The 19884-nt window shown below is 58.3% G+C and overlaps 4 protein-coding genes across 7 annotated transcripts in view; 3 read left to right on the top strand and 1 right to left on the bottom strand.

Moving 5' to 3' along the window:
- The window catches only part of DOHH (deoxyhypusine hydroxylase), a 12548-nt gene extending 8309 nt beyond the window's left edge, over positions 1-4239 (bottom strand). Inside the window, exons 1-2 of one of the 4 annotated variants that reach the window (XM_081832276.1) lie at positions 4094-4239; positions 205-564 (exon numbers count right to left, since the gene is read on the bottom strand). In XM_081832276.1, the coding sequence (XP_081688402.1) occupies positions 205-478 (274 nt within the window). In that variant the 5' untranslated portion in view covers positions 479-564; positions 4094-4239. Of the gene's footprint in view, positions 1-204; positions 565-3769; positions 3791-3840; positions 4007-4093 lie in introns of those variants that run through there. The other 3 variants (XM_081832213.1, XM_081832232.1, XM_081832328.1) reach the window with 3 other exon arrangements.
- Positions 4240-5694: 1455 nt separating this feature from the next.
- On the top strand, positions 5695-7747 carry SMIM44 (small integral membrane protein 44). Its single transcript, XM_081831979.1, has one exon. The coding sequence runs from the start codon at positions 6061-6063 to the stop codon at positions 6754-6756; it is 696 nt and encodes a 231-aa protein (XP_081688105.1). The 5' UTR covers positions 5695-6060; the 3' UTR covers positions 6757-7747.
- Positions 7748-8057: 310 nt separating this feature from the next.
- LOC145723661 (small integral membrane protein 24-like) lies at positions 8058-11240 on the top strand. The gene is made up of 4 exons (XM_081832069.1): positions 8058-8401; positions 8785-8896; positions 9205-9267; positions 10657-11240. Exons 1-4 carry the CDS (start codon positions 8335-8337, stop codon positions 10802-10804), a joined length of 390 nt encoding a protein of 129 aa, XP_081688195.1. The 5' UTR covers positions 8058-8334; the 3' UTR covers positions 10805-11240.
- Positions 11241-12448: 1208 nt separating this feature from the next.
- On the top strand, positions 12449-14325 carry LOC115944717 (small integral membrane protein 24). The gene is made up of 3 exons (XM_031040760.2): positions 12449-12566; positions 12651-12762; positions 13473-14325. Exons 1-3 carry the CDS (start codon positions 12488-12490, stop codon positions 13597-13599), a joined length of 318 nt encoding a protein of 105 aa, XP_030896620.1. The 5' UTR covers positions 12449-12487; the 3' UTR covers positions 13600-14325.
- Positions 14326-19884: the final 5559 nt, after the last annotated feature.

Genomic DNA, 19884 nt, shown 5'->3' with positions numbered 1-19884 from the left:
GCTGCTTTTAATCACGAGGGCAGAGTTGCGTCTTGGCAACAGGGACTGTCTGGCCCACGGGGCTGAACATCTTACCACCTGCCCTTTATAGGTAAAGCCTGCCAAGCCCTGCTAGAACACGCGGGAGGGAGAGGGGGCATGTGAGGCAGACGGGATTGGGGGGGGAGTGTGTGTGGAGGTCAGGCATCCCCCCCGGCCACTCACCCGCCTCGTGGCGCACCATGGGCTCCTGGTGGGTGTCACGGAGCACGTCCAACAGCACAGGGATGGCCCGGGAGTCCTGCATCTGGCCCAGGCAGTAGGCCAGCTCGTGCTTGAGCAGGGCAGAGTCGTCGCCAAAGGCCCGGCTGATCCAGGTGATGGCTCCGGGACCACCGAGCCCGCGGAGGGTGAAGAGCGCCCGGAAGCGGGCCTGCAGGGGCTGCTGGGGGTCCACCAGCGTCTGCCCAATTGCCTCCACCTCCTGCTCTGTCACCATGGCGCCGCCGGCTGCCTCCTGCCCACGGGCCCAGGCCTTCCACAGCCTCACCTGCGCTGAAACCAGGGCCTCCCGGGCACAAGAACCTACAGGCGGAAAACCGAGAGCCCAGGTGAGCGGTGTTTTTCATCCGCTCACGGATTTGTTCATTTACGAGTGAGGAGAAGCAGCGCGAGCAGGAAGCTGAGAGCAGCTCCTCCAGCCCCGGTCCAGCCTTCAGCTGAAGCAGCCCCGGCCGATGTCCCCACTGCGACCTCAGGAGAGATCAGAGCCGGAAGCACCTAGCTACAGGGCCCAGATCCCCAGTCCACACAAACCGTGGGAGACAGTGTTTGCTGCTCTCAAAGCTGCTAAGTGTGGGGTGATTTACAGGACAGGTAACTGGGGCGCAAATCCTTTCAGCATGTAAACCGGACCCCTGCCTAATCCTCCTATGGCACCTCGTTATTTCAAACTCCCTCACAGTCCTAAAGGCTCTGTGTGACCTGCCCCCACCCCTGCCAGCCCTCCCCTCCTCCCCCTCGCTCACTCTGCTTCAGCCACACGGGCCTCCTGGCTCTTCCTCCAACACACCAGGCCCAGTCCTACCCCAGGACCTTTGCATGGGTCGTTCTCTTCCTCAGGAACACTCTTCCCCAAATGCCTCCCATGCTCACCCTCTCACTTTCTTGGGTCTCAAATGTCACCTTCTCAGGGCAGCCTTCCCTGATCACAGTTGTCACGGTTACTCACTCTTTTCCCTTGTTCTACTTTTCTTCAAAGCACTTACCACCACAAGATATCATATAGGACGTTTACCAGTTTAGCTGCCTATGGTCGGTCTTATCCCTCATCAGAACTCTGAAGGCAGGGACCGAGTCTCTCTTAGTCACCACCATACTCCCAGCAGTCCGTAAGCCTTCAGTAAAAACAGCCCTACCAGTAACAGCAGCTGACATTTACAGAGGACGTACTATGTGCCAGGCCCCTCTGCTAAGCCCCTCCCACTCACGGACTCATTTACCTTTCCCCACAAACATATGAGATGGGCACCAGGCTTGTCACCCTTTTAGAGGCGAGAAAGCAGACACACAGGTTAATAACTTGCTTATGAACAGTGTGAGGAGTTATAAATCCAGGGAGCTGGGCTCCAGAGTCAAGCTCTAAACCACAAATGCTGTGTTGAGTGGATGGACTGAGACGAAATGACACAGCCTAGGCTGGGAGGCGGGGCTCCATCTCTGTCCTCTGGACCAGTGAAGACCTGGCGGACGCCTCGTAAAGCGTGCTGTGGCGTCAGCAGAGCTCACTGGGCTTCATGAGGGAGGCGCAGCTGCCTGAGCAGGGGTGACCATCGGGGGAGGGAGAACCAGAAACCACAGAAGCCAGGAGTGAGGGAGCTGGCAAGGCGTTAGGGGCCCTGAGCTCTGACTCTGCTACAGGGATGGGCAGCAACTCGTGTGGGCTCACACAGCAAGCCAAGGGCAAACAGGACCCGGGAGTCCTGACTCCCAGGCTCTGCAGGGTCGTCCTCAAGACACCCGGAAAAGGCCCTTCATCGCCTACTCATCCCCAGAGTCCTTAAATTCCTGGGAGTGAGGGGAAATCTGGCCAACAAGGCAGCTCCCGCTACGGGAGAGGAGCGTGAGGAGAAAATACGCTGCAGATCTCCAGGGCAAGACTTGAACTTGGGCAAAAGTCTCTGGGCTTGGTTTCTGCATTTGGAATAAAACTATTAATAGCTCACAAGTCGGGTTTCCTTCTAGTCTCTGTTCAGACACTCAATGTGCAGGCAGGAACTCTCTGAGCACCCGGATGTAGCCATGCAAACCCTCCGTACCCTGCACTCCCATTATGGCGGCTTCAGTGATCCACGCAGCATCTAACAGCACCTGGTGTCCAGTGTATTTCACGGATCAGTTTCTTACTATAGAAAGTAAGGGCCGGGAGGGCAGGACTTCATGTGTATATATATGTGTGTGTGTGTGTGTGTGCGTGTGTGTGTGTGTGTGTATATATATATATATATATAAAGAAACCTGGGGGCGCCTAAGTGGCTCAGTTAAGCTTCTGCCTCCGGCTCAGGTCTTGATCCCAGGGTCTGGGATCGAGTCCCGCATCGGGGGGGGGGGGGTCCCTGCTCAGCGGGGAGTCTGTTTCTCCCTCTCCCACTCCCCCTGCTAGTGCATGTGCACTCTCTCTGTCAAATAAATAAAATCTTTTAAAAAAATAAAGAGAAATCTATTACACACACATATGTGTACACACACACACACAGGTATCTATATTACTTTGTTCACTGCTGGGTCCCCAAGGCCTAGCATGGGATCGGTCACCATGGCAGGAGGTGCCCAATCCGTATTTGAGTGAACTGAACACCCTCTGCACACCAACCATGGTACTAAGCTCTTCATACACAGTTTAAATCTGTATCATTCGTAAAATGGGTGGAGGGGCACGTGGACCTCACAGTTACTGCAAATGAAGGTGTGCTCGTGGAGGGGCGCCTGGCTGGCTCAATCGGTGGAGCATTCTACTCTTGATCTCAAGGTTGTTAGTTTGAGCCCCACATTGGGTGTAGAGATTACTTAAAAATAAAATCTTAAAAAAAAAAAGAAGAAGAAGATGGCGTGTTCATGGAGCACCTTACACGCATTTGACAAACCAGAGCTAGCATTAAATATTCCTGCAGGGAGCCCCAAACCCACCTCTCTGTACTCAGGAGGGCGCACCTAGCCTCCTGGAAGCCCACAGCTCCTACCTTCAACCCATTCTTCAGTGGGAAGCAGGGCAAGGGTGTGGGCGTGGGGTTGAGGGGATCAGCCCCCAACCAAAGCAGAATCTGGGAATCTGCTCACCCCTGCGAAAGCCTCTTGATGAACTAGTAAGGGACGGAGAAAAAGGAGACCAGGCTCCTCGACCTCTCGCCCCCACCCGAGACCTCTCTAAACCAAGAATTCCCAACAAAAACACCTCTGGTAACCAACTCTCCCCCGGAAAGGGGTCTTCCCAACAGGGGATTCCCTCAGGGCTGCTCGCAAGACCCCACCCGTTGGAAGAGAACCCGAAGAACCGGAAGCGTCAAGATCTGTCTACGCGGGTGCCCAAGTACTGGATCCCTCATACCGTTGGTTCTCCCGAAACTCGAGAAAGGGATCGCCCAATATGGGACCCCCTCCCCCACACGCGCCGGCTCCCAGGGTCCCACAACCTGGGAATCCAGTCCCCGGCGACAGGGTCCCCAGAACCTGGGGAAAGAGCTCGCCGGGACTCGAAACCCCTCAGGAGGAGGCCCCTCGACCCCCAACTAACGAATCCTAGAGACGGGACCTCCCCACGAGGCGTTCCCCGCCGTGCCCGCCCGCCAGGACCGGGCCACGCACCGTGCTACCTGCAGCCGAAACGCCCAAACGAGCTCCGGGAAGACGAGGCCGCCGATCCCACCCGCGCCCACAGCGGCCACCAGCGTTTCACCAACCCCGACGCTCGCGGCACGCTCTGGGGGCCGCCATCTTCTCGCCCACGTGACCGGGCCGGAAGGCACCAACGCGGCGCTGGGGGGGGTTCCAGTCAAAGTCTCCGCGGCAGGAGAGAGGTCTGGAAGCACGGTCGGCATCGGTGCCAGCTCACACTCACACAGCAGATGGAGTCTAAGGACATCCCTCAGGGAAGGGAAGGACAACGTCCACTCTTTCCGCGGAAGACATTCTCTTCGGCTTCCCCACCCAGTTCGATAAGTGGAAATGGTTTGTGCCGATTCTGGCCGGAGCCGGGGGAGCGACGGAGCAGGCGCCGTGCTCCTGGGGCGTGGTCAAGTCCTGGGGGGCGTGGCCAATGGCGTCAGGTGGCTGGCCTCGAGCTGGGGAAGGGAGGGGTCTAGTCCTTTCTTCGGACCCGATCGAGTCGTTCAGTCCTCGTTCACTTAACAAATAGTTCATGGGGGGGCGCCCGGGTGGCTCAGTCGTTAAGCGTCTGCCTTCGGCTCAGGTCATGATCTCAGGGTCCTGCGATCGAGCCCTGCATCGGGCTCCCTGCTCCGCAGGAAGCCTGCTTCTCCCTCTCCCGCTCCCCCTGCTTGTGTTCCCTCTTTCGCTGCCTCTCTCTCTGTCAAATAAATAAAATCTTAAAAAAAAGCAAAAAAAAACAAATAGTTAATGGGGGCCGAGGACAAGACAGCCTGCGATCCCTACCCTCGAAAACCTCAGAGCCTGGTTGTCTGAGGGAGACAGACAAGAAATAAATAAGTAAAATACGTGGTAGGTGGTGACACTGGTTAAGCAGCATAGTTCAAGGGCGGTGCAAAGTCTTAGGAGGAGTGGCCAGAGGCTCAGGTGGTGACGTCTGAGTAAACACCTGGCAGGTACGGGAAGGAGCCGCGGGGATGGTTGCGGGAGAGCCACCCAGACAGAAGAAGGACTTGGGTTTACTCTGACGCAGTGAGAAGCCTGAAGTGTTCTAACCAGGGAAACACATATGAAAAGTGTTTTACCTTTGGAACGTGCAAAATTGGTTGCAACAGTATTTGTAAAGGCAAGGAAAAAAAATATTGGAAAAAACGGTGACGTGCAGACCCTCTTCTGCCTCCGGGGGGCCTCCAGCCCCCCTTATCATTCACCCGCACCACCGCAGTCCCTTTCAGCCTGCCTTCCTGGCGGCTGTCCTCACCCCTCAGCGTCTGTCCTCTCCGCAGCGGCCACCAGAGGCCACCTGTGGGCAACTGAGCCAGGCCCCGCCCTCCTCTGCCCACAGCCCTCCAGGGCTCCCACCTCCCTCAGGGTGAAAGATCAAATTCTCCCCTGACCCCCAAGGCCCGGCATGACTTGCTGGGTAGGGGGGGCGCCCTCCCTATCCTTCCCTCCTCCCCATCACCTTGTTGCTCACTCTGCTCCAGGTACACAGGCCTCCTTGCTCTTCTCCAACACGCCAGGCCCAGTCCTTCCCCAGGGCCTTTGCATGTGTTGTGCACTCTGTATGGACTGCTCTTCCGCCTGGTAGTCCCATACATGCTTCTCTTCCTCCTCTGGGTCTGCTCACATGCATCTTCATATGGCCTTGGCTACCCTAGTTTAAGCTTCAACTCCCTTCTTAGTAGTCCCAACCATGGTACCTCCACCCCAATACCACTCTTCTTTTTTCTTTTTAGATTTTATTTATTTATGTTAGAGAGAAAGAGAGTGCGCGTGCACATACATGCACACACACATGCGTAAGCAGGGTGCTGGGGAGGGGCAGAGGGAGAGGGAGAGAGAGAGAGGGAGAGAAGTAGACTCCCTGCTGAGCACAGAACCCGACTTCAGACTCTATCCCATGACTCGTGATCATGACCTGAGCTGAAATCAAGAGTCGGATGCTCAACTGACTGAGCCACCCCAATGCCACTCTTCACTTTCTAACTCAATACATCACTCACTCAAGGTTATGTTTTTCTCAGTGTATCCCCCTATCTTGAATGTCAGCTCCATGAAGGCAGGGATGTTCCCAGAAGAGGGAACAGCTCGAGCAAAGGCCCTGAGGTGGGGGAAGGACGTGCAGAGTACCGGCCTCGTCAGCTGGAGCTGAATGAGGGAGGGGGGCCGCTGGGCGGAAGTGATTAATCCAGGCAGATGGTAGCCTTGGAGGAGCCCCAATCCTCTTACCCAAAGCCCCTGAATACTTCCGCCACGCAGGTCACCTCCGGGCCTCTCCTGCCCCAGGTGGCCATCATGCCAGGGCTGGCAGTCGAGCAGGGGATGGAGGGCTGGAGCCCGGCCCCACCGCTGTATGAGGAGTACCGCCCACCACCCCTGGATGCCATCCGCCTGCCCAGGTATGCGCTGTACCTGCTGCTGGCGGCACTTCTGGTGGTGGCCGTGGCATATGCCATTGTGGGTCATCTCATCAAGGACCTCGCCCATGACCTGGCCGGTGAGCTGCTACCCACCACGAGCCCTGCTTGGGACAGTGCTGGGCCGCTCGGGGCCGGGGGGTGGGGGGGGCGGGATGCAAGGGCCTCTCGCAAACAGGGAGGGGACAGAGGGTGGATGAGGCCCCGGGAGGCTCCTCACCAGCGTCCTACTGCAGACTGGGCCTTCGGCCCGAAGCCAGAGCAGGAAGACGCCCCTCGGGAACTGCGCTCGAGCCTGGAGGGTGAGGATCTGGAAGAGCTGGACCTGCAGCTGGCCCTGGCCTGGCGGGGTGATGAGGACCCTGGCGGGGGTGGCGACGCAGCCCCTGCAGAAGCCCCCGCCCCGGCTCCCCGCCGCCCTTCCATTGCCTTCAAGGACCCACCTGCTCGAAGCTCCTTCTGGAGGCTGGACTGAGCCGGGCCCTGCCCTCTGGCCCGGTACCTGGGTTTGAACCCCTTTGGCAGTTGTGTAGACCGGACTTGTGCACGCTGGATCCCTTGCTCCACTGATCTGCCCCGTCTTGGCAGAGAATGTTCTCTTTCTTGGCTGGCAGGTTCCAGTGGTTGGTCACTGGCACTTTCCACACTCCTGCTCCCCCCGTAGCCCCAGAGCCTGATTCTGCCCAACCTCCACCAAGAAGAGTTTTTCGAAGAGTAACAATGGTGGCTAACCCTTACTGAGTGCTTAGTGTGTCCCTGCTGTTGTGCTCAGTGAGCCTTTTCCACGTATTACTTCATTTAATCCTCACAGGCCAGGACTTTTCACCCCCATTTAACACATGGGAACATGGAGGCACAAAGCCCGGAAATGACTTGCTTGGAGCAGAGAGAACTTTTTGCAGCAAGAGGCCAGTTCCGTGACCTGCCTTCGAACGCAGAAGCCCCAAGGCGGGCTTCTGGCCCTGCTCTCCCGAATCTGCTCCAACCCCACCCCCCACCTCCTCCCCAGCTCTGCTGCTCTGCCCACCAGATATGTTGGTTTCTGGGGGTCCTGACTTCCCAGCTAACCTGAGAACTCCCAGAGGACAGTGTCTGAGGCTTCCTGCCTCCCTTCTGAGCTTGGCACAGACAGGGCACACGGTAGGAGCTTCGTAGGCACCACTCGGGTGGTTGAGATGGGCTCGCTCTGAGCAGGTGCCTGAGCTCCATCACTCTACTGGATGGCCCCTTGCGCAGTGATGATAGACCTCAGGGAGGCAGGAGGCCCCAGGGATGCATGGGTGCTCCTTAAAGATGTGTGCAGTGACACTCGTACCCCCCCCAGCCCCCAAGGGCCCTGCAGAGCCCCCCGCCCCCCGGTCGGGGCTTCCTGCCACATGCCTGGGCCGTGGCTGTCCAGTGGCAGCTGGGGTGAGGTGCTCCTTCTCCTGGGCAGGGCTCCCTATCTAATCAGCCAGGGACCAAGGTTGATGGACAGGAGAGCCTGCAGCCTGAGTCATCCGCTACCTGGGCGTCCCATTCTCCGGCCATCAGGGCATGCCTGGGTTTGGAGATGGATAGTGGGCCACGTGGCCCATCACTTCTTGTCCCTGTGCTCATCCCAGTATTGGGTGTGGGTCCCCAGGGGTCTGGGAGCCAGGATGAGGCAGTTTAAGCCAGTGGTGGGGGAGATCTGGGCTCAGATCCCGGCTCCAGCTATTTCTGCGTGACCTCTGTGCTCCTGGCCTCCTTGGGCTTCTCTGAAAATGGAGACAGAAACATTTTGTGGGGTGTTCAGAGAAGGAGACACAATGATGCCTGGCAGCCCTGAGCCCAGGCCCATCTCGGCCTGGCCACTGCGGCACGGAGCCTGGGGGACCTGGAGGCTGGGTCCTGGGGTAGGGCACAGGGTGGGGGGGCTGGACTCCCCGCGTTAATTGTTATACCAGGTCCAGAGTCTGACCTCCGGGTCTGGACCAGCCCCGCCCCTAGGCCCGCCTGCCACCATATCAGGGGCTGGGCAGGGCCTCACCCAGCTAACCTTGACTGCACGGCTGCTGGCTCTTCCACGACCATGGAGACCCTGGAGACCCTTCTCCTGCTCAGCGCCCTGCTCCTGTCACCTGCAGAGGCTCAACAGGGTAGGGCTCCGACCTGGACCTGGGGTGGGGGGTGGGCAGAGGCGGGGGGGAGGGGTCGTGGGAGGGGCTCATTCATAGGCTCACCATCTCCCCATTTTTCATGATGAGGAACCGAGACCTCTGAAAGGAGGGGGCAGGCAGAGGAGAAATGGGGTCAGGACCCTCTTGGAGCCCCCCAGCCCCCACACTCCCTCTGGGCCTCTCTCCCATCCCTGAGATGCACCTAGCCCCCTCCCCTTCTCTAGAACTGGTCTCTGACGCCCGGCCCCTTTCCGAGACCCCATTGGCTTGAGCATCCCCCAGCAGCCTTCCCCTCTTCCCTTTCGGGGGCAGGCCCCAGCCCTGCCCCATCTCTGAGTCCCACCTGCCCCACCTTCGGACAGCCTTGCAGTATCGCCTGAAGCCCTGGCTGGTGGGCCTGGCTGCCGTCGTGGGATTCCTGTTTATCGTCTTCATCCTCATGCTGGTCAACCACGTCTGGTGCTCCAGTACGAGGTGGGAGCCCCTCTCCCCACTCCCCACAGCCGCTGTCCCTGTCCTCCTCCTCTCCCCAAAGTGTTGGGCACCCCTCCCGCTCCTGACTCTCTCTGGTCCTTCCCCCGCCTCCGCCATCTCCCTGTTTCCCTGTTCCAGCTCAGACCCCCCCCCCCATCCCCGCCACCTCACAGCCTCTCAGTCCGGGACAACCATGCCGCCCATCTGCCTGGCTTGGCGCAGTTCATGAGCCCCAGCCAGGGGAGACTGTGAAGGCTACCTCCTGCCCTTCACCCACCTTCACCCCTCTATCTCTATCTCTCCCGCAGAGCTGAGGACGAGGAGTCCGCATTCAAAATGGAGTCCAACCCGTATCAGGACGTGGCCCTGAGGTACTGCTCGTGTGAGCATGTGTGGGTGTGTGCGGGGTCAGGGGTTTTGTGGGAGCCCCCTCTGGGTGTGGGGAGGGATGGGTGTGCACAGATGACCCCTTTCTGCTCTTCAACTCTTCAAGCACATTCCTGCCCCGGGGCCTTTGCACATACTGTTCTCGCTGATTGGAACACCCTTTCCTGTATCTTCTGGCTGGCTCCTCCTTCAGTCCTGGCTCAGATATTTCCTCCTCACAGAAGCCCACCCTGACCACCAGCCTTCCTGACACTCTATGTCCCCCAACTGTGCATTCTTCTTTGCACTTATCACCAGCTGAAATGATCTTAGTCATTTGCCCCTTTCTCCACGCTAGCTGGTAGCTTTCAATAGACAAGAGAACTTAGCTTTGGTCCTGGCTGTGTTCCCAGTGCTCAGCACGGGGCCTGGAGCACAGTAGGTCTGTTGAACAAGACCGTGGTGTGGGATTGTGTAGGGTTCTGTGCATGAGCATGTGATCGGGTGGGTGACTCTCCTGGACTCCCATGTTGGTAGTTTTCTCCCTGCTTTGTTCATCCCTCCATCCATCCATCTATCCATACACCCACCCATCCATCCATCCACCCATCCATCCACCCATCCATCCATCCACCCATCCATCCATCCATCCATCCATCCATCCATCCATCCATCCGCCTACCCACACTTCACTTTCCAACCATCTATCATTCATCCATCAATCTCCCTACCCAGTAACCCATTAATCCATTCATCCATCCACCTGTCTACACTGCCATCCATCCAACCATTTATACTCCCATCCATTGATCTGTCATTCTCTTTTCCCTCCTGTTCCCTCACTCATCTTCCCATTCATTTATTCATCTCTCCGTGAAGCTATCCATTCACCTAACCACTTATCTGCCCATCATCTATCCAACCATCCATCCATTCATTCCCTTACCCACCCATCTACCTTCTCACCCACCCATCCATCCACCCACCCATTTCCCCCACTCATCAGCCCAGTGAGCTATCTACCCATCCACCCATCTACACTCCTATCCATCCATCCATTGACCCATCATTCTTTCCTTCTTCTAATTAATCTATTCACCTACTACACTACCTATTCATCCATCCATGCAAGCTTCTATTCACCTCTCTACTTATCTACCTATTCATCCATCCTCCCATCCATCCATCCATCGTCCATCCATCCATTCTCCATCCACCTGTCCATCCATGGGATGGTTGAGTCTTAGTGTCTGCCTTTGTGAAATGGAAATAGCAAGGCTTCCTCATGAGGACTGTTTGAGAATTCAACAAAGGTGTAGAACACCTGGCACAGGTATGTGTCAGTTAAATGAGACTGTTTCTCACTGTGGTCTGGGCCCTTTGTATCCCTACAGTGAAGAAGGCAAGAGGGAGAGGAAAGGGGAGATAAAGGACAAGAAGGGCAAGAAGGCTGAGAAAGAAGGAGAGAGAAACTTGGGGCTGGAGCTGGAGGAGAAAGAGGAGTCCAGAGGTGATGGGAAAGTCATGAGCACAGCCATGTGAGGACTCGACACCGACTTCCTCCAGGAGCCGCCCCGAGATGCCCCTTTCACATCGTGTAAGCGATGATCTGGACATGAAGCCACCGTAATAACTGCATGTAGAGCTGCGAATACCGAATGAAGAGGGGTGGGACTTGCCCTGCCCCCCAGGGGGGCTCTGTGTGCTGCGTGCGTGCGCTTTATGCACCCCCCTTCCTGACTTGACTGCCTAGTGATTCTTCTTGCACTGGGAGCGCGTTCTTGGTTGTGGAGAAACCCCCAAGCCCTCACCATCTCATGGCTCCACCTACTTCTGCCCACTGCCTGATTTCTTTTCCCTCTCCCTGATATCTGTTGGCCAGAACCTCCCCTCCCCCCCACTCAGCCTGGGGACCAACGTGGGGCAGGGGCTGCCTTTTGGAGACCTGCATTAAAGAATTGATAAGAGCCCTTCAGAAGGGCTCCTGTTGTCTCTTGGGACACAGTTTTCCCCGTGGGGGAGGCAGCTTTTGGGGTTGGGGTCAGGTCTGGTAGAGCAGGCTGCACCGTGCCCAGATGCCCTGGGCACACTCAGCCCTCTCCCTGCAATCTTGATTTTGCTGCCCTGAGCCTTGGACTTTGAGCCCCGAGAGTGCCGTATCCTGGGAAATCCTTGCTACCCCACCCCTCGTCTAGGCTCACATGACTCCATTCCCGGGGAACTGTGTCCGGGAGGCTGTGTGCCCCCGGGGCTCTGCGCCCCCCTGGGAAGGGACAAGTACTTTCTCCTCCCAGTCTCCAGCCACTCCTTTCACCTCATTTTCTCCAGGCCCTGGACCTTGCCCTGGATATTAACCATTTCTTAATAAGGACCTTGATAAAGGCTGGCATTCGGGCTGGGTTCTGGGGCGGGTCGCTGGGGTTGTTGGTAGGATGTAACCCCCAAGGCTGCTAGAACACTTCCAGGATCGTCCACCAGGGGGTGGAAAAAACATAAATAAATAAAAGCAAGGTACTACACGCCCTCATAGATGCTCCCAGGGAGCGCCCAGCATCTTAATCCTCAGTCTCCATCAGTACACAAGTAGTCCCATTTTCCAGCTGAAAATACTGAGGCGTAGAAAGAAAGATGGCCACTGGCCAGGTCTCGAGCGTTGCTCTTGGCAGAGCTGGGATGAAGCCCAGGCTGCCCAAACGATGAGGGAGTTTGTAGGCTCTGGCTAAGGTCAGATTTGGAGGTTAATGTCCTAGGATAGGAGAGGGTTGGAGCGCCGGGTGTCCGTTGCTGGCTGTGGTTCCTAGCTGGGAGAACGGTGTCCCTCTGGAATGCTGTGTGGCCCCCCGGGGAGGTAGTCCCTCATCTGCAACCTGAGGACAAGCGTTAGGAAGCTTGAAGCAGGTGCTGGGGCTTAAGAACCATTGCAAGGCCTGACGCATAGTAGGTGCTCAGGAAACGCGTTCCCCACCTTTCCTGAGCCTCTCCCATGGCTCTGGCTGTGGGGAGTGAGGGGGCCAGGGTGGGCCTCTGGGAGACAGGGTGCTGGGATGCCTGGGACGCCGGACCCCTCCCCAGCATACCCAGAATCCAGGGAAGGGGGCCCCACCCCCCTACTTCCTGCGGCACTGGCCACACCCTGCCCTGGGGTGTCCGGGGCGGGCCGCTTCCTCCTCTAATGGGGTGGCACCCTGGGCCCCGCTGGGAAGAGGCCAGGACAGACGGACAAGGATGGACAGATTCTGGATGACTGCTGGCCCAGTCTCCCTTCTGGCATCTCTGGTCCCGCGGCCGGTTCAGGCCCAACCCTGTAAGGCCTCCGCAGGGAGAGGGGGTGGGAAGGGAGCCCCCAGCTGGTGGCCCAGCCGCTGACCCCGCCCCACTCTGCCCGCAGTGGCCCAGAGGAAGCCGTGGCTGGTGGGGCTCGGGGCCGTACTGGCCGCCCTCTTCCTCATCTTCGTCCTCATCATGGTCTATGCCATCTGGTGCAGCCAGCCCCGTGACAGGTAGGCCCCCCTCCTGTGTGAGTCCCTCCCCTGCTGAACTGGGGGCTCAGAGCCCCTTCCCTCCCCTCTCCTCTCTGAGCCTCGGAGGAGGCAGGGCCAGGGGGCAATTCTTTGATTCAGAACTGATAGGGCCTCATATAACCTCACTGACTTCCCTCCTGACTCCCTACCTGAAAAACGAGGTGGCTTCCCTGAGACCCCATCGCTCATATGTGTTTCAGATGGGATCCCTGAAGTCCTTATCACCTCCCCTCAAGCCTCACGCATTTATCCCTCCCTCCGTCCGTCCATCCATTCCTCTGTGTGTCCATCCCACTGTCTGCGCCTCTGTCCACCTCCCCCCCAGCCCCGTCTGCATGTCCATCTGTTCATCCGTCCACCCATCCACTCATTCACCGAGCCACCCATCAATCGATCCATCTCCCCATCTCTCTGCCTGTTCCCTCACACACAGTTCTGAGACCCGGGAAGCCAGGAAGGCCAGATGTGAAGAGTCAGGTTCAGGCTCCCGTAGCTCACGCATGAGCTCCCCGCACTTCCTTCTTGTTCAAACAGGACAGGTGTCCTAACCTGTCTGAGCCTCAGCACGGCCTCCGCACAATGGGAACGATGAGAGTGCAGGACTCAGAGGTTCTGGGTGAATCGCAAGAGGCCTGGACAGTGTAACTCCTTATTAAGTGAGGTTTTCTGGACCCTTCTTGTCTCCACAGCAAGAAAGAGAAGGAAGAGGGGACCGTGAGAGAGGAGGAGAGAGAAGCAGAGGGCAACGGGGGGCTGGAGCTGGAGGAGAAAGAGGGGCCTCCAGACCACGAAAGAGTGGCAAGCTCCTCTGAATGACGTCTTCCCACCTGCCTCCTCCCACCTTCCCAGCCTGGCCTCCTCCCACCTTCCCAGCCTGGCCTCCTCCAGGCAGGCCTCCCAGGGACGCCAGTGCCCGCTCTGCAGCCTACAAGCAGAGACCTGGTCCTGGGGCCAGCGAAATTATTCCATGCGGGGTTCAGGTGAAGTGTCCCTGAATGAGGAGCGCTCAGGCCCCACCCCAAGTCCCCCGCTTTGCATTTACCTGGGCATTTATACACCCCCTTCCCAAGCACCCCCTTCCCCTTTGAGCCGGGAAGAGGTCCGGTGGGGGGAAACCGTGCAAAGGCCCTGTGGTGTTTTCCGGGCCCCAGAGCAGGTCCAGCCCTCCGGCCGTCTTGCTTTTGTTTTGTTGCTCCTGGGCCTGAACTTTGGGGCAGGGGGGCAGCACGTGGCCGTTTCCTGGGAGCTGAGGGCCCTCTCACCGGGCGCTGGTTTTCTCATCACTGTCTGCTAGCTGTGCTTGGGTGCGGATGCTGAGGGTGGGAGGAGACGGCGTCCTCAGCCCCTCTTCCCGTGCTGCACTCCCGCGGGCGGCTGCACATTGCTGTGTGGCCCTAAGCATGTAACTTAACCTCTCTGTGCCTAAGTGTCTTGTCCTGTAAAAGGGGGAGGACAGTAACTTGATCCTTTCTGAGTTGTCATGAGGATTAAATGAAATACTGTCCACGAAGATCCCAAGCACAGAAGCCCCGAAACCCAAAAGGTGTCTAGTAAATGTCAGCTTTTTGTTATGCTGAAATGGTGTGGGAGACCGCCCCCCCCCAGGCCTGGGGGATCTAGGAGGGCACAGGGTGCGTGTTCAGACTGCATCTCTGGCACCCCCGCGTCCTTTGCTTCTGGTCCGGGGGTTCGGATGGGGGGGGGTCCGGAGGGTCCGGGTGGGAGGCGGCGCTGCGGTCGCGGGGGGGGGGGGGGGAGGGGAGAAGGGCGGGGCTGTGTGACTCCTCTCTTTCCACGGGGCGAGACTTCTCCCCCAGGGGCGTCTGGAAATTGTGGGGGGCGTTTTGTGGCTGTCACAAGCCTGCCCCCCTTTCAGGGCATTGAGTTGGGGGCCCAGGGATGGCAAACAGCTTGCAGTGTTGGGACGGCCCCCCAAAGCCAAGAACTACATCACTTCAGGGGCCAATGTCTAAAAAACATGGAGGCTTTCCTTGAGATCGAGGGTCAGATTGCTCCCCACCCCGACCCAGCTGAGCCCCGACCTCCTGTCTGAGGACGCCAACCCAGGCTGAGCCCCCCGACGCAGACTGACCCCCTACCCCGGCTGAGTCCCCCAGCCCTGGTTAAGCCCCACAGCCCTGACTGACCCCCCAACCCCAGCCGAGGCCCCCACCCCTGGTTGAGCCCCTTAGCCCTGACTGACCCCTAACCCTGACTGAACCCCTCAACCGTAGCTGAATTCCCGACCCCTGGTTGAACCCCCATCCCACCTGAGCCCTTACCCCAGATGAGCCCCCAACCCTGTCTGAGCCCCCACAACAGGCTGAACTTTCACCCCGCAGAAGAAGCTCTTGCTAGCGCCCCCTTTCCCGCTGCGGGAAGGGGCTGGACGGTGGGGGTTGGGGCGCAGGTGGTTGGGGGCCCCTCCCCCCAAGACCCGGCTTCTGGATCCAGATCCTCGTCCCGTCCACAAGGGGGCGCCAGAACCGCGCTGCTGAGGGCAGAAGCACCCAGCCCCGTTGGGGATGGGGCGTGGGAAGGGGACGTGCGGGATCTGGGGGGCCTAGGACCCCATCCCCCGACGACTGTCGTCTGTTCCTGTCTGGGCGGCGGCGTGGGGCAGTGCATCTGTGTGTAGTGTAGGGCACTGTGCCTGGGTCCCTCTGAGTGTCTTGTCTCTCTGTGCCTCGGTGTCCCCATCAGTAAAAAGGGATATAATCGTCCCTCCTGGGTGGGTCTGTTGCAGTTTGGAAGGAGCTTGTGCAGCAGAGAGCTTTGCTTGCCCATCTTGGGGTTCCTCGGAGGTCTCTGGGGGACTTGAAATGGGGGGAGGATGATGGGCCAGGACTCACAGATCCCAGCCCCCCCAAGAAAGGGAAGTGACTGCCCCTCACATGCGCGATGCTCCTGTGCTGTAAGCCTCCCTCCTCTCTGACCCCAGCCTCTGAGAAGCCCCCGTGGCTGCCGGGGTTGGGGGAAGAACTGGACAGGACTGCTGCCAGGCCTGACTGATCAGGGCTGGGCTGGGAGGGATTGGGGGCTGGGAGCTGGGAGGGTGAACAGGGGCTTTGCCCAGGCAGGTGGGGAAGGCCTCCGGGACCAGAGGTTGTTAGAATGAAGTCAGGTCCTGCCGTCCTCTGCCCACAGCCCTCCAGGGCTCCCACCTCCCTGGGGTAAAAGCCCAGGTCCTCCCCGAGGCCCACAAGACCCTGCAGGACCTGTCCCATCCCCTCCTCCCCTGGTCCCTTATTCTGCTCCAGTCACACGGGCCTCCTGGCTGTTCATCCAACATGCCAGGCAGGGTCCTACCCCAGGGCCTTTGCACAGACTGTGCCCTCTGCCTGAAACACTCATCTGTCAGATTTCCAGGAGGTTGTTTCCCCTCATTCTATTCGTCTCTGTTTAAGTGTTACCTCATGTGAGACCCACTCTCCTATCCCTTACTTTGCTTTACTTCTTTGGCACTTACCTCCTCTGATATATATTTTACTTATTTTTATTGTTTACCATGCATCTTCCCAACTTGGAACTGTAAGGGCTATGAAGGCAGGTTATTTTGGGCATTTTGTTCCCTGCTGTGTCCCCAGTACTTGGTACTCAGCAGATGCTCAGGAAATCTCTGCTGAATGAATGGGAGTTTGCCAGGTGGAAAAAGAGGGAAAGCATTCTGTACATTTATGGAGCACTGACTGTGTGCCAGCTTCTGTCCTTGGGAGCCCGGGGGTGGGAGGGGGAGGCAGAATTTCCTGGCACAGAGAAGGGGCTCCATAGATGCCCATGGAGTTTGTTGATTGAAGGCCCTGGGGAGATCTGAGGCTGGTCGGGGAGGAAGCTAGACTGGGGAAAGGTGGGCTGGCCTTCTGGAGGAAGAGGATGTCGTTGTGGGAGCTGAAGGGTCTGCGTAGAGTGGGGAGGCAGTGATGAGCAGCAAAATAGCAGGAGCCAAGGTTCAGGGGTGTGAAATGGCCCCTTGTAGGAGCGGGGGGACCACTGGAGCGCCAGGGGCATTGCAGGAAGGACCTGGACCCAGAGCTCACCAAAGTCAGTGTGTAAAGCAGGTCCCTCCTGTGGGCTCTGCGGACACAGACATGGGGCCAGATCGCTCTCTGCGGGGGCACCCTAGGTGCCGTGGGGGGCTGCGCAGCACCCCAGGAGCATCCCTGTCAACAAACATCCCCGGGCACTGTGGAGGGCCCCTGGGGGCCACTGGATGGGCACAAAGGTCTCAGCCCCTTCCCTTCACTCTGGCACCGAACAACCCACACAGCACAGAAAGGAGGACCCAGGACAGTTAGTGAGAGTCAAAGCATAGCTTGTTTAATTTTTATACATTTTTTTCTTCCTTCTTTTGTCTTTTTTTTTTTTGCTTTTTATTGAATCTTTTATGGAACCCCCCTTGTTTCATTTTTTTCTTTTTTTTTCTTTTTCTTTTTTTGCATAGGGAAACAAACAAACAAAATAGTAACAGCCAGAGTCACTTTCTGTAAATGGTACTTAGGTAGGCGCGTCTGCAAAAACCGAAATGACTGCGTAATATACAAGGTTATGACCAGAGTATGCTGTGAGGGGGGGGGCAGGCGGGCGAGCCGGGCAAGGGAGGAGTCCGGCTGGTCTGCCAGGCATCCCCCCAGTCCCCGTCCCGGAGGGGAAGGGGGCGGCGGGCAGCAGACCCAGCCTGGACCTTCTCCTGACCTGGGTCACGAGCATGGGGTGTGTGTGCATGGGGTGTGTGTGTGTGTGTGTGTGAGAGAGAGAGAGAGAGATCCGGTGTGTGGCAAGCAGGAAGCGAGAGACAGAGTAAACTATCCTGGTAATATCAGTAAAATACAAAATGGGGGGGGGGAACCTCAAAAAATATCTTGGAGGGAAAAGAATGAAAACGAAGAGCAACACCACCAAAAAGTTTTTCAAAGAGCGAAAGGAAGGAAGGAAGGAAAGAAAAGGAAAAAGAAAGGAAACTCAGTCAGGTGGGTCTCTGTCCTTCCTCCCTGCGCTATGCGCTCTGTCCCTCAGACTCTCTTGTCTTCCCCCATGTGGGGTCCTGGGGGTGGGAGGGCAGGAAGCTGGGGGCAAAGGCCAGGACCCCCGAATTTGAAGGGACTTTGGTTTTGGAGGCCTGGCTGGGACCCAACATGGGAGGATGGGGTGTTGGGGAGTAGATTTTGGGGGTTCCCACGGGAGGGGGCTGGGACAGCTCCTGTCCCCTTCCCAGGGGTCCCCTTCTAGCCAGGAGGTGTGAGTGGAGGGCTGTGGGGAGGGCAGTAGCTTGGGGGTGCGTGACTTCCTTCCTGTCCGGCCCTGACTCCTGTTGGATCCCACCTCCTCTTTCCTGAGGCCTGGGGAGGGGGCCCTGGGGAACAGGGGAGGAGAACCCCAAAGCCACACCAGCAGACATGTGAGGCACTGCTTGGGAAAGTCTTGTTTTGGTATCGCTGGCAACAAGTCCCACTGGTACGGCTTGGGGTCTGGCTCCCTGCCCCGCCTGGGGGGTGGGGGTGGGGGCCAGCGCGGGGACGGGCGGACGGGGGAGGCCGGGTCAGTTCAGAGGTGGGACACTCTCACGTGTCCAGAGGGGCAGGAACGGGGAAAGACGGGGTAATGCGGAGGAAGCTGGATGTGAGGATGGGCCTGCGGGACCTCTCTACCAACACCCTCCGCGAAGAAAAGTAGAAACCGGGGTCTCAGGGAATCCGGGTCAAAACAAAAAGTAGCCACTGTATAACCTGTATCACGAGGAAAAACTCCAAAATTATATATATTTATACATATATGTGTGTGTGTGTATAGTACAGCCTACACCGGGGGTCAAAGTACCGTGGGAGAAGCCAGAGTGGGGACAGGGTCCTCGGGCCGCAGCGCGCACAGGGCGGGAGCTGCTCCCAGCCCAGGCTCCCGCCTACCCCGCTGCCGGCCCTGCGGACAGACAGAGGGTTCCAGAGCAGAGACCGGGATGTGTGGGGCTGAGGCTGGAATTGTCTGCTGCTTGGGGGGGTGCAGACACCCCCCCACGTCTCCTTCGGGGTTCCTCTTGGGTCTGATTGTCTAGCTCAGGGCGGGGGGCGGGGGTCTGGGTTCAGAACTCGGCAGGAGCCTGGGTGGCGGACCCAGGCCTGGGGGCCCCCTGACCCCCTTCTCCTCAGACAGGGCCGGGTCTTCCGGCCCCTCCGCACCTCATTTTCCACCCTGGTCAGGATCCCATGCTCTCGTCCCAGAGAGGCGTGAGGACAACTTGCATATATCTGGGAGGCCTCTCTGTCCTGTTCCACAGCACGGCTGGACCCCAGGGTCAGGTGGGGGGCCTCCCATGGGTGGTGGGGGGCAGCAGGCGTGGGAGGGGATGGGGTTTGAGAACATGTTAGTCTCACACATGTAAAAAACAACACAGCGCCCTGTGCGCCCTGCCCCGTGCCTGGAGTACCAACCTGAACTGCAGAGCTGGGGAAGGGGGGAAGCGGTCTGGGTCCCGGTGTTTCTGCCTTATTCTGCCTGTGGCCTTTCCTGGGGTGGGCGGCGGGGGGGGACACACAGGCCCAAGACGGCACCACCTACTCAGCAGGGCACACAGCTGGGGGCAGGCTGCAGAGGGACAACGTGGTCCCCATGAAGCCGTTGGGGAGGTGTCCCAGGCGGGACGCTCCCCCCCTCCCCAGGTGTCTGCTCCCCAATTCTGGGGGGAAGAGAATAAAACCCAGAAATCTGCCGCATGAAACGTGACACGCAGGGCCTTGAGCTCTCGGACCAAAGGACAGTTCTTAGGGGCTGCCACTGACAGTGGGACCTGGCCCCCGGGACTTGCGGAGGCGTCTTTTTAAAAGAAGACATGGGATGAGTGTGTGATGGTGGATGGAAGCCAGGCTGCCCACGGGGCCCCTCCCTGCTCTGGGGGGCGACCATCTGCCCGCCGTGTCCCCACAGGAGATGCATGGGGGGCAGGAGCTGGATGGACCCAGCCCTCGGACACCCCACTAACCAGCTGCTACTGTCTCAGCTTTGGTCGAGTAAAAAGCAAAGGAAATTGGAAGAAAAAAAAAAAACCCAACAACAACAACAAAGAAAGGAAAAAACAGAAAGGAAGCAAAAGATAAGAGGACAGACGTGAAA

The sequence above is a fragment of the Leptonychotes weddellii genome, chromosome 1 (genome assembly GCF_054177405.1).
Source record: "Leptonychotes weddellii isolate Sample4059 chromosome 1, ASM5417740v2, whole genome shotgun sequence".
NCBI classification, from domain to species: Eukaryota; Metazoa; Chordata; class Mammalia; order Carnivora; family Phocidae; genus Leptonychotes; species Leptonychotes weddellii.
This window is presented reverse-complemented; position numbering and strand designations above follow the sequence as displayed.